Raw genomic sequence first — 14,792 nt, 5'->3', positions numbered from 1 at the left:
CCCAGACAACAACAGGGAATATCAAACGGTGGACACAAAAAAGTCTAGGATCTTTCTGAAGCATGTTGAAGATGATAACTTCTTGGTGCAAGTACTAAGGCAGCTGACTAGCAAAGGTACCCTCCTACATTTGTTGCTTGTGTAACAGAGAGAAACTCAGGGGCAAAATGATAATTGGTGGCTGTCTTGGTCAAAGTGACCACAAAGATTGGCAATAGGAGAAAAACTGTCAGCAAAACTTCAGCCCTGCATATGAGCAAAGTAGACTAGGGTCGCCTGGGAATATGGTGTTGAAGGTATTGAGGTCTGTGAATGCTGGTCACTTTTTAAGAGCCATCTCTTAAGAATGCAGGAGCAGGCAATTCTTAAATGTCAGAAGTCAAGCAAGTAGAGCATAACACCAGCTTTGCAGAGCAAAGGTCTTCTCCTAGAACTTAGGAAAAGAAAAGCGTACAGACATTAGAAGCAAGGACAGGAAACACAGAATGACTACAGAAATGCTGTTTGCCACTCTAGGGAGAAAATTTGTGTGGCCAAAGTTCAATTAGAGTTCAAGCTGGTCAGGACTGTGAAGGACAACCAAAAGATATTTTAAAGTATGTTAACATCAAAAGGAGGATCTGAGATAACATTGGTCAATTGCTTGATGAGGTCGATTACCTCACAAATAGGGATGTAGGCAAAGCAGAGAAATGTAATGCCTTCCTTGCCTCTGTCTTCAACACTGATTATGGGCCATGGGACCTCTGGAGCCCTGTGTTGGACAACACCGACTGGGGAGATTATAAACTCCCAGCCGACCCTGAATTTGTTCAAGACTTGCTGCTCCAGCTGAATGCGCGTCAACCTATAGGGTTTGATGGGATTCATCCCATGGTACTGAAAGAGTTGAGTGATGTCATCACAGGACCGGTCTCCGTTATTTTATAATGGTCTTGGGAGTCTGGAAAGGTCCCAGTCGACTGGAAGCTGGCAAATATTGTCCCAATTTTCAAGAAGGGCATGAAGAAAGACCCTGACAATTACAAGGCTGTCAGTCTCACTTCAATGCCTGGTAAAATTACAGAGAACATTATTCTGGAAGTTATTGAAGAACATTTGAGAAACAATGCAGTCATTTGTCGTAAACAGCACGGGTTCATGAGGGAAAAGTCCTGCTTAACCAACTTAATTTAGTTTTATGATGAGGTCAACCATCTAGTTCACCAAGAGAAGCCAGTAGATGTGGTGTTTTGTTTTGGTTTGGTTTTTTTACTTTAGCAAGCTTTTGATACTGTCTCTTGCAATATCCTTCTTCATAAACTGTCTAGCACACAGTTAGACAAGTCCGTAATACATTGTGTGAGCAACTGGCTCAAAGAGCTGTAGTAAATGGGGTTAGATCAAGCTGGTGGCCAGTCAGCAATGGGGTTCCCCAGGGCTCAATTTTAGAGGCAGTGCTCCTTAATGTTTTTATAAATGATCTGGACACAGGAATAGAATGTATCTTAAGTAAGTTTGCCCACGATACCAAACTAGGAGGAGCTAGGGACTCTATCGAGGGCAGAGGGGCCTTACAGAGAGATCTGGATAGGCTGGAGAGCTGGGCAATCACGAACTATAGGAAATTTAACAAGAGCAAGTACAAGGTTCTCCACCTGAGAGGAGGCAATCCTGGTTATATGTACAAATTGGGTATGAGAGGCTGCAGAACAGCCCCATGGAAATAGATCTGGGGGTTTGGGTTGATGGCGAGTTGAATATGAGTCAACACAGATCACGTACAGCATAGCTAGCCAGTTGAGGGAGGTGTCTGTTGCACTCTAAACTGCTCCAGTGCAGCCCCACCTCAAACACTGTGTACAGTTTTGGGTGCCTCAATATAAGAAGCACATCAAACTATAGGAGTGTATCCAGAGGAGGGCGACCAAGATGGTGAAAGGCCCGGAGGGCAAGACTGAGTTCACTTGACTTGTTCAGCATGGAGAAGAGTAGGCTGAAAGGTGACCTCATTGCATTCTGCAACTTCCTCAAGCGGGGCAGCAGAGGTGGACGTACTGATCTCTTCTCTTTGACCAGTGACAGGATGTGTCAGGGGAAGTTCAGATTGGACGCTGGGAAAAGGTTCTTCACTAAGAGCGTTGTCTCAAAAGCAGGGTTCTTTACTCAGTGTGCAAGCAGAATAATATACACAGAGCATCAAAATATTGTTTTATTATGCAGTTGCGTGATGTTGGTTGATAGGTGATAAAGTGATAACTTCACAGTCTTTACATAATGTATACTTTTGATTTTTGTTAGTACACATTTGCACGCCTTTTCCAGGATCGGTTAGTAATTTACATATGATTACAGAATCATTTTCTTGCACCATGCATGTTCATGGGTCAAGGTGTTCACTTAGGTGGGGTTTTCACACCTGTAGGCATTATTTTTAGTTTTTTAATGAGCTTATAATGAGCAAAGTTCATCTAAAGGACACTATATCTGACAGTCTTAAGATATATGTTAAACAAACTCAACAGGTTCCAGGATGCTGAAACTGCAAGAACAGCAGCTCCCAATAAGGGGACTCTCAAACCACTCTTTGTTTAAAGAGTAGACTGATCCAGTACTGGTCCGCTGCTTGTGTATACGTAGGTTAGTAATTGCTGACAGGATTTACACATACTTAGGTTAGAAATTGTTGACATGATTCATTCTTTTAATTGGTAAATGCTACAAGAGGGTGGTTGGTTACTGGAACAGGCTCCCGAGGAAGTGGTCACAGCACCAAGCCTGTCAGAGTTCAAGGAGTGTCTGGAGGATGCTCTTAGTCATATGCTTTAGTTTTAGGTAGTCCTGTGAGGAGAAGGGCATTGGACTTGATGATCCTTATGGGTCCTTTCCAACTTGAGATGTTCTATGATTCTGTATACTATTACACATCAAATTAGGACTTGTAATATAATGTCTGTTTCTCCGAAAACAATAATTTATTATAACAAACATTTTGAGGATGTGTAATCATTCTATTGCAAGTTCAAGGTAAGCACAGGACTCGGACTCTGTTTTTTCTCAGTTTGCCAAAGATCTCCAGATTAGTTCATCTCCAATTAATACTTCTCTCTGCAACCTCTTCTCTTGTCTTACCACACCTGGAGCAAGGACTTTGAAAATAGTGGGAGGGATAGCTTGTATATTTACACAGAAGTAGTTGGGAGTGAGAATTTTTGATCCTTAAACGGTGTGTGGTAGTCCAACTGCAGTTCAGTACACAATTACTAGGTTTACAGTTTCCTTGAGTTGCGTTTCACAGCTCTTATTACTACACTTTTCTTCATGTTCAAATCAATGAAAAACCAGGGGTGAAAAAATCCCTCACTTCTTCAACAGGCTACATGTGAATCTGGTGTTGTGGTGATATGAAAATATGTAAACAGTCTATCAAAATGGTGCTAAAAATTATGTTCCTTACTAAGAAAAAATTGGTTACCAGTTTGACCCTTACTCGGTTTGCAGCCTATTTATGATGTTTTCACACATACATCTTCAGACAAATTGCTCCTAAAAGACTTGGCTTAAGGACCATTTATGTGATGTAAATAGTGAGAGAGACAGGTGATAATTACAGTCTGTTGTTAACACTTGTTTTTTCTCTGTTTGGTCTTGATAAGCAATGTAAATGCTGTGTGTGTTAATTTCGGTGGCTAATAATTGTCAATATAAATTAAGCAGAGAAACGAATACTGACAATGTTATAGAAGAGCATTTTCTCAAGCACCACATACCTCCCATTTAGTCATGCTTAATGACATTTAGGGAGATAATTTCCACAGAGCTCTCTCCTTTCCTGTACCATCCATGCACCAACTGTCTCACCTCTGGAAATTTTCTCTTCTTGCTGAAACAGAAGATCAGGGTTCAGAGCATAATGATCATTGTTTCGGAGGCTTGAAGACCAGAACTATAAGCAGTTGGGAAAAAAAAAAAGAAAACAAACAAACAAAACAAACAAACTTCACACAAACAACAATCAAACACACCAACAGTAAAAGCATTATCTTCACCTTGCAAGCAGTCTTTAGGGTATCACTACAGACAAAAATAGATAAATTAAGGGTGTGGCAGAAGGAACAAAGAGAATCTGTGCGTGTGTGGCAGTGAAGGGAGTGGGCCCTTCTGTCATGATTCTCAAGTGAGGAAGTAGTTTTAGAGTTAAAAGAACAGAGTTCATGTCAAGGATTTATTTTCATGTCAAGGATTTATTTTGTAGGTATGAAATTATTAAGAAGAGTGATTTTTGAGGAATGAGAAATTATTTTACACCTTTGCATGTACACAAAACATTTTTTGCAGTAGTGAAGAAGTGATCTGTCTAATTGCTAGGCTCAATGCACCAATTATTATGGCACTTGCCACAACTAATAATAAAACTGGGGAACTGGAGAGAGATATGTGATCCTTATGGCTATTATTTTAGGAACAAACAACTGTTTTGCTCTTTCTGCTTCACTAACAGTCAGTGCCTGCATTTTTCTCAAAACTTCTGTAAAATTTTACATGAGATTCAATGGAAATAATCAGCATGAAAGAAGAGTAACAGTGAGCGGCAGCATAAACAATTGGATTTGAATCTTAATGAGGGAAAGCGGCATCATGAAAGTAGGAAAAATACAAGATCTCAAAAAGGGCTATTGATGCCATGGCAGCTGTGACTGAGCCAGCAGGCTTCCTGATAATGAAGACCCTATTGAAATGAATAAGAGCCCTCCTGCAACCCTCCCCTTCTCCAGCTATGCCTGTGCACAAAATTTTACAGAATATAGTTTCACCACTGCTAGATTTCATTTGTAGATACAAATTTTATTCACTTTGAAAAGTACTAGAAGCTTTCAGTGGAATGTTTAATATTGCCTTTAGCATACAAGCTTACTTGTGTAAGCTATTTGTCTGATGTTACTTTTATGTTTTCCATCTTGTGGTTTAAGGCGTTTTGCTAAATTTATTAGAAAACAGCTGTAATATTACAGCAGAGGTGTATTCTTTTAAGGACTTTGAATATTACAGAGGCACTAGCATAATTTTAATCTAAATAATAAATTTCCTAACTGCACTAACAGCTAGATATTAAATGATCTCTTCCTTTAGGGTGTATTTGTATAGTATAGTGAAACTAGGAGGGGATGCATCATTTAAGATTTCTTCCAGTTCTATTGAAGTAATCATTTTTTTCTTTGAAAAATATGTAGTATGGTAAAATCACTAAAATGGATGCCAAAAGCATAAGGAAAAGGCATTGCATGCTGGTTTTTTTGTTTGTTTTGTTTTGTTTTAATGCGTGCTTGTTGTTTTGTGGTGTTTGAACTTGACTTCCTGGTGCAGCTGGGTTCCACCAAAACTATGCAGTTTATTACAAATGGGGAAGATCTGTGAGTGCAGAAAATGGAACTTGCTGAGCCCAGGCTCACTCTGTGAGAGAGGAAACCTTAAAATTTCTTTCAAAGATACCTGCAGAACCTGTTTCTTTGCTTTGTTTTCCCTCAATAATTTATAACACTGTATGTATATTCCTACACAAGCATGCTAACATAAAAGCATAAGAAAGAAGAGGTGGATGATGTTTTTAAGTAGTGGTGGAAGAAATGAAAGTGCACTACAGTACTTGGCACATGCTCTGAAGACATGAAGGTTTGGAAACAGAGGGGTACTTATCTTGTTGTTTTGCAAGTTCACATTGCCTCTGTAACATTTATAGGTTTTTGCTCAACTTTTGGTTAATTCATTCAAGAGTAAATAAGGCAAGTGGTTACTTGGCTAGTTTGTAATAGGCTGCCAGTAGAACTGGATATATTTATATATATGTATTAAAAACCCACCCGTAGGTCTATATTTTACCTTTATTCTCCTCTTCTCATCTGTTATTGCAAGAAGCTTAATTCTTCACTATTCATTTAATCTTATTTTTAAGCTTTTGACCTGTGAAACAGTCGTTCCTATTTCCTCTCTATTTCAAGTTAAAAGAAAAGGCTGTTGATTGGTTTGGTTTTGTCTTTATATTTTCCAGTAACTGGTTAGAGATGACAAGGGAATTGTGTGAAGAAGTTAATCAGACTCTTTATAATAGTTTCTTCTGCAGTTCCTAAACTTTTAGGTGGTGATTTGCTGTAGTAAGTACAGCAGGAAAGTCACAAAATGGAGGTTTATACTGTACTCTCAATCGAGAAATATAAACAGGATAATTTATAAATGTTGAACCAGCAATAAGAACATCTGCACTATAAATAGCAGGTTATTTAGTCAGATATTTGATTTTTGAAGAGGCAGACAATCACACTTATATTACTAAAGAGGAAATAGACCTTTGCAACTTTACCTTGCAGTTTTTGTACTGTTTACATATTTATATTTATAGATAAATTGCAAGAGAAAAAGAACGGCAGCCCAAATCTTATTTGTTGCTTGGCTGAGTACTGTTCTCCTTTTTGATTCTGTACATTTTAAAGTGAAAAATAACATATGGAATGGATGGTCCACTAATTCAGGAATTGTTTTAGTAATCGGAAGAGATATGTTTAGTTTAGTTTTCTTGTGTGACCTTACCTAATCACTGAAGCCAGTGTTTGATTTCTTATCTATAAAGTGAGAATGTCTAAACTGAGAATGACAGTAAACCTCTGCCTCACTGGATATTTCAAGAACACCAGCACAAAGGACATGAAGTCCCCTGGTAATATGGTGAAGACAACAAATAAATACCCAAAAGAGAATGTTAGAAGGAAGCAGTGGGCTAAGCTGTGACTTTATCTTTCAGCAAAAAATCTAGCATATAAACTAAGCAAAGGAAACATGGGATTTGAACAAAGGCTTTTTGTTTATTTATAATTTCAAATATAGGACAGTGTTTCAGTTAACAGCTATAAATATCTTTTTCATGTAAGTTTTTGGACTATTGATCAAAGATACTGCTGGGAAATAAAGTTATTTGCTAAAATAAATTCTTAGAGAAAACAGCATATTATTCACTCTAAGACTGAGATTTAAAAAATCAACTGGGGGGCTGGACACGCAGTTTCAAAGAATTGTAATTTGGAAATAGGAATTATTTAACTGAGCTTCCCTTAAACAGAGTGCCTCAAACAGATTTTGAAAGTCTCAGCATAAATGTTTAAATGTTCCAGCTCTTAAGAAAATATGCTTAGTGAAAGGAAGAATATGGTCCTGGAAATGCAGAATCAATGTTTATCTGTGCTGCTGTCCACACATCAGTTGACTAGTGATGTGTGATTTAGCCGGGCAGTTATTACCCTGTCGGTCTTCAGTTGCAAGTGACAAATGGGCGTTGTGATTGTAAGTGAACTGAAAACCCTCAGTATGTTGCCTTGCAAAAAACAATGATGTTTAGGAAGCCTTGAAAGAATGTGCATGGAAAAATAAATTAAATCTGTAAATGTAAGGCTACTTCAGGTCACTGGAATGGCTTTATAGATGTTTATCACATTTCATGGTAAAACATTGTAATTTCTGGATGGGGCACTCCTGTGTCATTGCACTTTTAACAGCTAAGACTCATGAAGTTCCAGGACAGATTGCACCTCAGAAATGGGCTGGGAGAAAACCAGTATTTTATCCCAGTGGTCCTTGATACAAGGCTGCAATATTTTATGAGCTCTCTGTAGAGATTCCTGCTCAAACCCAGAATTTTCACTCAGCTGACAGTGGCTGTAGTTTTCAGTCTGACATACTTCAAGCATTTTCTTACTCTCCAGATCTTCAGACATTTCTTATTTATTGCCTTGTGTGTGATTCTTCAGTTAATATGTCAGTTCCTGATCCTAGAAGATGTGTATGCTTCATCCTGACCTATGGAGGTCAGTTTAAAGAATAGATTAAAAATTACTAAACTGTTGATTAAGAAGGTAATTGTATGGAGTCTTATAAATATTCCTTCATTGTCTCAACAAGTGGTAGAGTCTTCAAGAAGATCTTTCAGAGTTGTAAAGTGTAAATTAATCTTCAGAATTTAAAATAATTTGCTTCAAATGCTCTTGTGTTTGTGCTATGTATAGTTTAGACGTAATAAATTGTTTGGGTGTCAGATATTTCTATTCATATTGTGCTGCCTTTGCAGTTTGCTGCAAACACAGTTTGGTGTTTGTGTGCTGGAGGAGATATCACAGGTCACCAGCAGCTGGAGTCTTTCAAGAGGCAGTGTGATATTGATGATGTCTTCCTCACTCCAGGATTCACTTAGGGTCATTTTTGTTTGCTAACACGTTTTTACACTATGCTGTTGGTCAAGTTCAAGTTGCATGTGATTCTAATATATACAGTCAATTTTACACGTATTTCTTTGCTCTTTTACTTAAGCCTGAAAAAGCACTTTTTTAACTGACCACTGGTGACTTGTGTATAGCTTTAGATGACACATAGTCACCCTCTTATTGTACCATGCTCATACTACTCCACACTGCATCCTATGTCCCCACCTCTCAAGGCCTCTGCTATTATACCAGACCTGTATTCGTCTACAAGTCACTGTGCTAGGGTCCTAAATATCTTATTCTAAACAGAATAATTACTTGTTACAAGTATCTATATATAGAGCTATTACTGTACCATAAAAACAATAAAAAATTACAAAAGTAAGACAAATGAGGCATACCACCTGACCAGAAGAAAAAGAAAATCTCTTTAAATAAAGTAAAAACGAAGTTGCAGGCAGGTCAAAAAAGAGTTGAGACAACACAAGCCTGACAAACCTTGATGTTGAGGGTGTGTAAACTCAGTACAAAGTCTGTGACCTGTTACTAGCAAAGGCAATACTGTAATACTGGGCTGCAGGGTTACCCATAATATGGCAAATATTTTCTGTTTAGAATTGCAGTACTGAAGAGATCAATTTGGAATTTTGTGTGAATGGTATATTACATTTTGGACTCACCTGCTATTCTTAAGGTCTCCTAGGATATTTATGAGATTACCTCAGTGGTCTTAACCACTGGTCTTTTGGTCTTAACCACTGGTCTTTTGGTCTTAACCATCTTGTGTTGCAATAACAATATCACTCTTTCTTCAATAAATTGAAAAGAAAATTAAAACCATGCTTGTTGTACATTTTTAATGTCAAAACCTCTTTTAAATTGAAAGAGTATTTCAGTAATTTAATTCATTTAGTTTGGCATGTAACTGAATGTCAGTGTGCTTATAAGGGATACAGAAAGCGACCCCAAACAATTGTTTTATGGGACAATCCTAGCTTACTGACTGTCATCCCTTTTTTTTTTTTTTAATTTAGTTTTTTCAAATAATCCCCCAAGTGAAAGAATGTAACAAAAAAGGCACTACAAGGATAAATAATATTGCTTAATTGAGAACTATAATTCGTTAATATAATGTCAATAGATGCATACATTTTTTCAGCATCTTTAACATACACCTTAGTTTTACTGCTTCTATTGGGTGAAATTTCTTAGAAATACTGACTTTGATACACTGCATCTAAAGCGACACATTTACATGAAGCATCTCAGGAGTCTAATCAGCTCTTTGATGTCTCCACAGGCAGTGGATAGAAGCATCCATCTTTAGGTGATAATCGATGTCATAGATACATCTTAAGGTGACAAAATATACATTAAAAAAAAATAGAGAAATAGATATTGAAAGCTGAAAGAAGGAAATCAGAGATGTGTGAAAGAAACAAATAATATGCAAAATATTTGTAGATGTAAACCAAATTCTGTAATTACACAGTTCTGAAATGCAACCACAACTTCTACTGGATAATGGTCAATAGAAAATAATATGAACATCATAGCATTTCAACATGATGTAGAGAGTTAGTATTGTAGCAGCAGTTACAGTCTCACAGTCTTTACTACTGACATTTAGTTATCAGTGGAATTCAGCCGTATCTTCCCTGTGAAGAATGTTCATACACCTATTTCAGTGGTGGATGTTCAGCCAGGCTTATTTTCTGCAAGCCGTGGTCCTACTATGCTTTTTCTGAAAAGATATTCATCTCCATAAGCTTGACATGGTGCTTTTCTGCAAATAAATAGTGACTTGTACATTAATATGGAGTCAAGGTAACTTTTTGGCATTGCTTTTATCCAGTGATAAATGATTGCATGGAGCAAATAGATTTGTGTGAGGCTCCACATATATGTCAAAATATCCCGTAGTTTTCCTTGACCTCGATCCAGTCTGGCTAATCATATTCCATCCTTATGTACATGTATTGCAATCTTGCTTTACAAAAAGATGGTCTTTGTTACTCATTTGTTGACACAATTATAAATTTTGTACTTTTTTTAGTTCCTCAGCACGTGTCTAAATATTTCATCTATATATCACGAGTTCTTGAGGAACATGCTGGTCAGGAAAACCTGTCTGGGAATAGTATTCATAGTAGTAGTGATTAAGATTTAGCAAGGCTTACTTTAATTTCAAAACTTAGGTTTAAAAAAGTGCATTTTATATTACTTCAGATGCACTGTCAATTCAACATTTAAGAAGCTACACTCACCTAAGTTACATCCTTTTGCTAAAAAAATAATACAATTGTCATGTAACATCTTTGGGGGAATATGTACATAAAAATTACATTAATTTTAATGTGAAAAATGCACCTGATGAATCAATCTATCGTACTTTGGCATGCAAATTGTTAATATATTTGGAAAAACGTTTAAATTTTTACTTAGATGTCTATGTGCACTGGATTTTTTTAATAAAACTGTTCATAGTGAATTTCGTATATTGTGTAGCTCAAAGAACAGTTTTATATTTATAAATTTGTCAGATTTGAAGTAGTTTGTTTACTAAGAGTGAGCTTGTCAACCAGTCTATCTGTTTCCTGATCGTAGCTTCTTTATGTACATCAGCATAAGCTGGTTTGTGTTTATAAACTATGATTTTGAATTTCATGATATTTCTGCATAAGAAATCTGAGACATTGCTGTTCTCAATAATGTCCTTTTTTTTTTTTTTTTTTTTAATTTAGCTCCCTATTGCAGCTTGAACCCTATCTTGAGGAATGGTGGAATTGTAAATAAAACAGGTGGTCCTGTTGGAAGTAAAGTTCGCTATTACTGCAAACCTGGGTATAGAATGATTGGGCACAATAATGCAACATGTAGACGTCACCAAAATGGCATGTATCGATGGGATTCTCCTGTGCCTATCTGCCAGGGTAAGGTATTGCTTTGGGTATGGTTCTATGATTGCATTGCAAATAATATTTTACAAAACAAAAATCCAGCATTGACAATACTGCTGTATGCCAAGAGAACACATTGACACAATGAATTTACCGAAATATATATTGACTTGTGTACTTAATGTGTGCAGGTATGAAGCATTAAGGAGTAAGATTAATGCAGTCAAATGCAGACTAAATAAGAAAAATGGTTTTAGTCCTTTTTTATTCAGTAAAATATGTATCTCTAAAGAGTCCACAGCTCATAGTATTGTAGTAAAGAACATTTTATAAAAATTCAGTAGTAATTCTGAAACAAAATTTGATTGTTTCAGAAAATCACTTTATAAGCAATAATTTAAAGACAAAATTTATAACTTCTGCATTTTTGTTCATCCTGGAGTTATCCAGGGTCTACTTTAGCTTGTTCCAGATGTCTGTTTAGTTACTATTTGCCAAATGTTTATAATTTTTCCTGTTTGAAAAGCCACACACAAACTACAGAGAAGTAACAAAGTAGTACAAAGCAGTTAAACATGGTTGGTTTTAGTTGAAAATGCTTTTTCACACATTATTCGGTAAACAGTGGAGACTAAGGAGTTTTATATTGGATAATACCAGGAATGTGGGGAAGAGGAGAAAGTCTGCAAATTCTATTCATGTCATATATGGCCTATTCTAACATGTTTTCATGTCTGCCTCTAGTCTGCTTTGTTTATAGGAAGAAATGGCAGTAACATCCATATTTAAGACTTGTTGGAAATTCTTTGATTAAAACCTGTGTTTCATTGTTCCTGACATTGAAAGACAGTAACAGCAGTGCTTCATGTCTTCTTCAATACAAATACTTTGCTTAAGGTTCCATCAAAGATGATTCAGATATTTCTGAAAACAAAATAAAACGGAAGTTCTCTTTTGCACCTTATTTAAAAAAAAAAAAAAAAGAAAAGAAAAAGGCCAACTGAGATTTGGCATGATGCTTACTCTTCTGTTGAGGGTATGTTATTTTAAAGAAAAGTAAAAAGCTGCAGAAATTTGGCTACATTTGAAGAACTTGAAGGACTACTGTTCACATCTTTTATACAGTGTGATTAGGTAGCTAAATATTTCTTCAGGATGAGCATTTTCGTGCCCAGATGGGCCGTGTGGCCACATCCCTACCAGTCCAGGGAGCAGCTCAGTCTGCCAGTGTACCGCAAACAGGATCTGTGTATCTGTGCTTCCAGACTCCAAGATATCATAATGTGTTATGGCATGTGGTGCTGTTCGACCTTCCTGAAGGTCACCAAATCATGGGAGAATCTGTGTGTGGGCTGGGCATGAGGTAAGTTTAGGGACAAGTGCTGCTTTTGGGCTTACTTGAAATGCATTGTAGGTGTGGTAGCTGGTACTAGTGTAGGAACTGAAAGCTGAGAGACATTTTGCACTAAAGAACCTGGAATCATGACTAGGCCTATAGTTTGGCCAGAAGATCAGGAAAGTGGATGATGCAATTCTGTTCAAGATTAAGACTAAATTTAAGCATCTGTATTTGAGCTATAGTTTTGATTATCATGCTTAAACATAGAAGTCTAGTATAATTTGAGATGCTCTGAGGTATTTTCCCTGTCCTCCATCTACCAAACCAGAAAGGCAGAAGTACCTATGTTTTATCCACTAGACTTGTCAGGTGTTTTGGAGGTCTATGTACACTCTAGTCAATGGGAGAAGGAAAGAAGTCAAGCCCTATCTGCCTAAACTCTGTTGAATCTACTCAATACAGTGAAACTTTGGGAGCTGTTCTGCTGGCTAGCTAGTAGTTGTCTTTTTTTAAAAGGCATTGAAATTTTGGCATCTCGCTCCGGAGCTCAGGTACTCTGAGTCTGTGGGGGCAGAGACAATATTCTGTGCGTGCTTGTTACACTGGAGGAGTTGGGATCATAAAGTTTAGATGCCCCTACACCAAACTTTTCTCCAGAATTTAAGACGTCATGATTCCTCAGATGTCAGGAATGATGTGCAAATTTACCCCATATCTTTCTACTGTTTATCCATCTAGATGACAGTAATCTTCTATTACTACCAATGTTGTTCAAACAAATAGTATAGGTCTGCGTGATGAAAATATGATGTTCCAGCACTTTGGAATTCTTAAAAAAATAGTGTGATTTTTTTTTTCCTAAGTTTCTCCCCTTTTTTGAATACCCTAATTTTTAAGTAGTTTTCTTTTACATTTCTAGTTTTTGCATTTTATGTTCACGTTTTAATACCAATGGCAAGAAAAGGCTTGCCAATCTGCCATTCTAGCTTTGAAAACTATATTGAGGTGTAATGAGGTGTGTGAAGAGATCTGAATAACAGGGAGAACAGTTCTTTCAACAATTTAAGAAAAATGTCCCCAATTTTAATGGGAGAAAGGAATAATTCACAGAAAGTGGGAGGAAAAATGTACAGATATGTTCAGGACTTGACATGAGTTCCCAGGACCTGATTGTGGATAATGAGGGGACAAAGAGTCCCAGAAAGTAATAAATTCTGAACAAAAATTAAGTAGCCTCAGGAAAGTCATAAAATGCTTCAGATTCTGTCTATACTTGTTATTTTATCACTATGTGCAAGAATTAGCTGTGAAGTTTCAGCAATGCAGAATGTTCACAAATACATTTTTTCTTTACTTTTAAGCCTTATTTATAGTTTTAGCTACACATGTGGCTGTGGGTATGTAGATTTCTGTCAGCAGTAGGAGAAAAAATATTTGGGAGCTAGGGAGTGAGTTTAATCTTTATCAGAAATTTGTAATTAATGTAGGATTCTTGAATTTTAATTTGTGACTTTTACAACTGGCACAATTATTCCAACTTGTATGTCTGGATGAAGCATATAGTTTTCAATAAGCTGTGGAAAAGAAAGTATGTTTCTAGATTCATTGAGCATCTCCTATTGAAATACATGCATTCTCTTTGAAAATTAATTACAATTACACATTTGGTCCAGCTCTTAGGTTTTATTGTAGGATGGTTCCAAAGAAAAATGCCTTTGATTAAGTCTGAAACTTCTGTAAAACCAGTCCTTCAAGGTTGCAATTGTAATTAATAACTGTGTCAGAATTAATGTTTGAAATCAAATTTGATTGTATTATCAAAAAAGAGGAGTCCTTTTTTGCGTATTTAATATAACAATATCATTTTTAATATGAACACATCTCTAATATGGGTTAAACTGGTAGGGTCAGAAGATATTTTTCAATTCCAGTCTTATCAAATGTAGATGCATGTAATAATGTCCTGGATGATATATAAAGAACTTCACTCCTTTCTAAGAAATTGGAACTTATTGCTTTTATTTCATTTGTGAAGGCAAAGAGAAACATGACTCATGCTACATTCAAAGTATTTATAAGTAGAGAAAATAACAATTCCTACACAATAGCAGTAGATAGCTGCTGAAAGAAAATAGTATAGGCCTCAGTAACGATCCTGGCAACCACACGTGTTATTGTAGCCGCTGCTTAGCTCATGTGCAGATCACCATGCTGGAGGAGAGGAGGAAAAGAAGGCTGAGACTCAGGGATGAATAGATGTTAGAGAAAATAAGAGAAAGCTGAGCAAGAAGAGCAGTTAGAATAAAAAACTGAAAACAACTTGTCAGGGTA

The 14,792-nt window shown here is 36.6% G+C and overlaps 1 protein-coding gene across 1 annotated transcript in view; it reads left to right on the top strand.

The window, feature by feature from the left end:
• The window catches only part of CSMD1 (CUB and Sushi multiple domains 1), a 1,102,582-nt gene that overhangs the window by 1,010,013 nt on the left and 77,777 nt on the right, over window positions 1–14,792 (top strand). The window contains 1 exon segment of the mRNA XM_065633007.1: window positions 10,967–11,155. Coding sequence (XP_065489079.1) covers window positions 10,967–11,155 — 189 coding nt within the window.

This window comes from Caloenas nicobarica, chromosome 3, assembly GCF_036013445.1.
Source record: "Caloenas nicobarica isolate bCalNic1 chromosome 3, bCalNic1.hap1, whole genome shotgun sequence".
NCBI lineage: Eukaryota > Metazoa > Chordata > Aves > Columbiformes > Columbidae > Caloenas > Caloenas nicobarica.
Note: the sequence above shows the minus strand (reverse complement) of the source record. Positions and strands in the feature narration are given on the sequence as shown.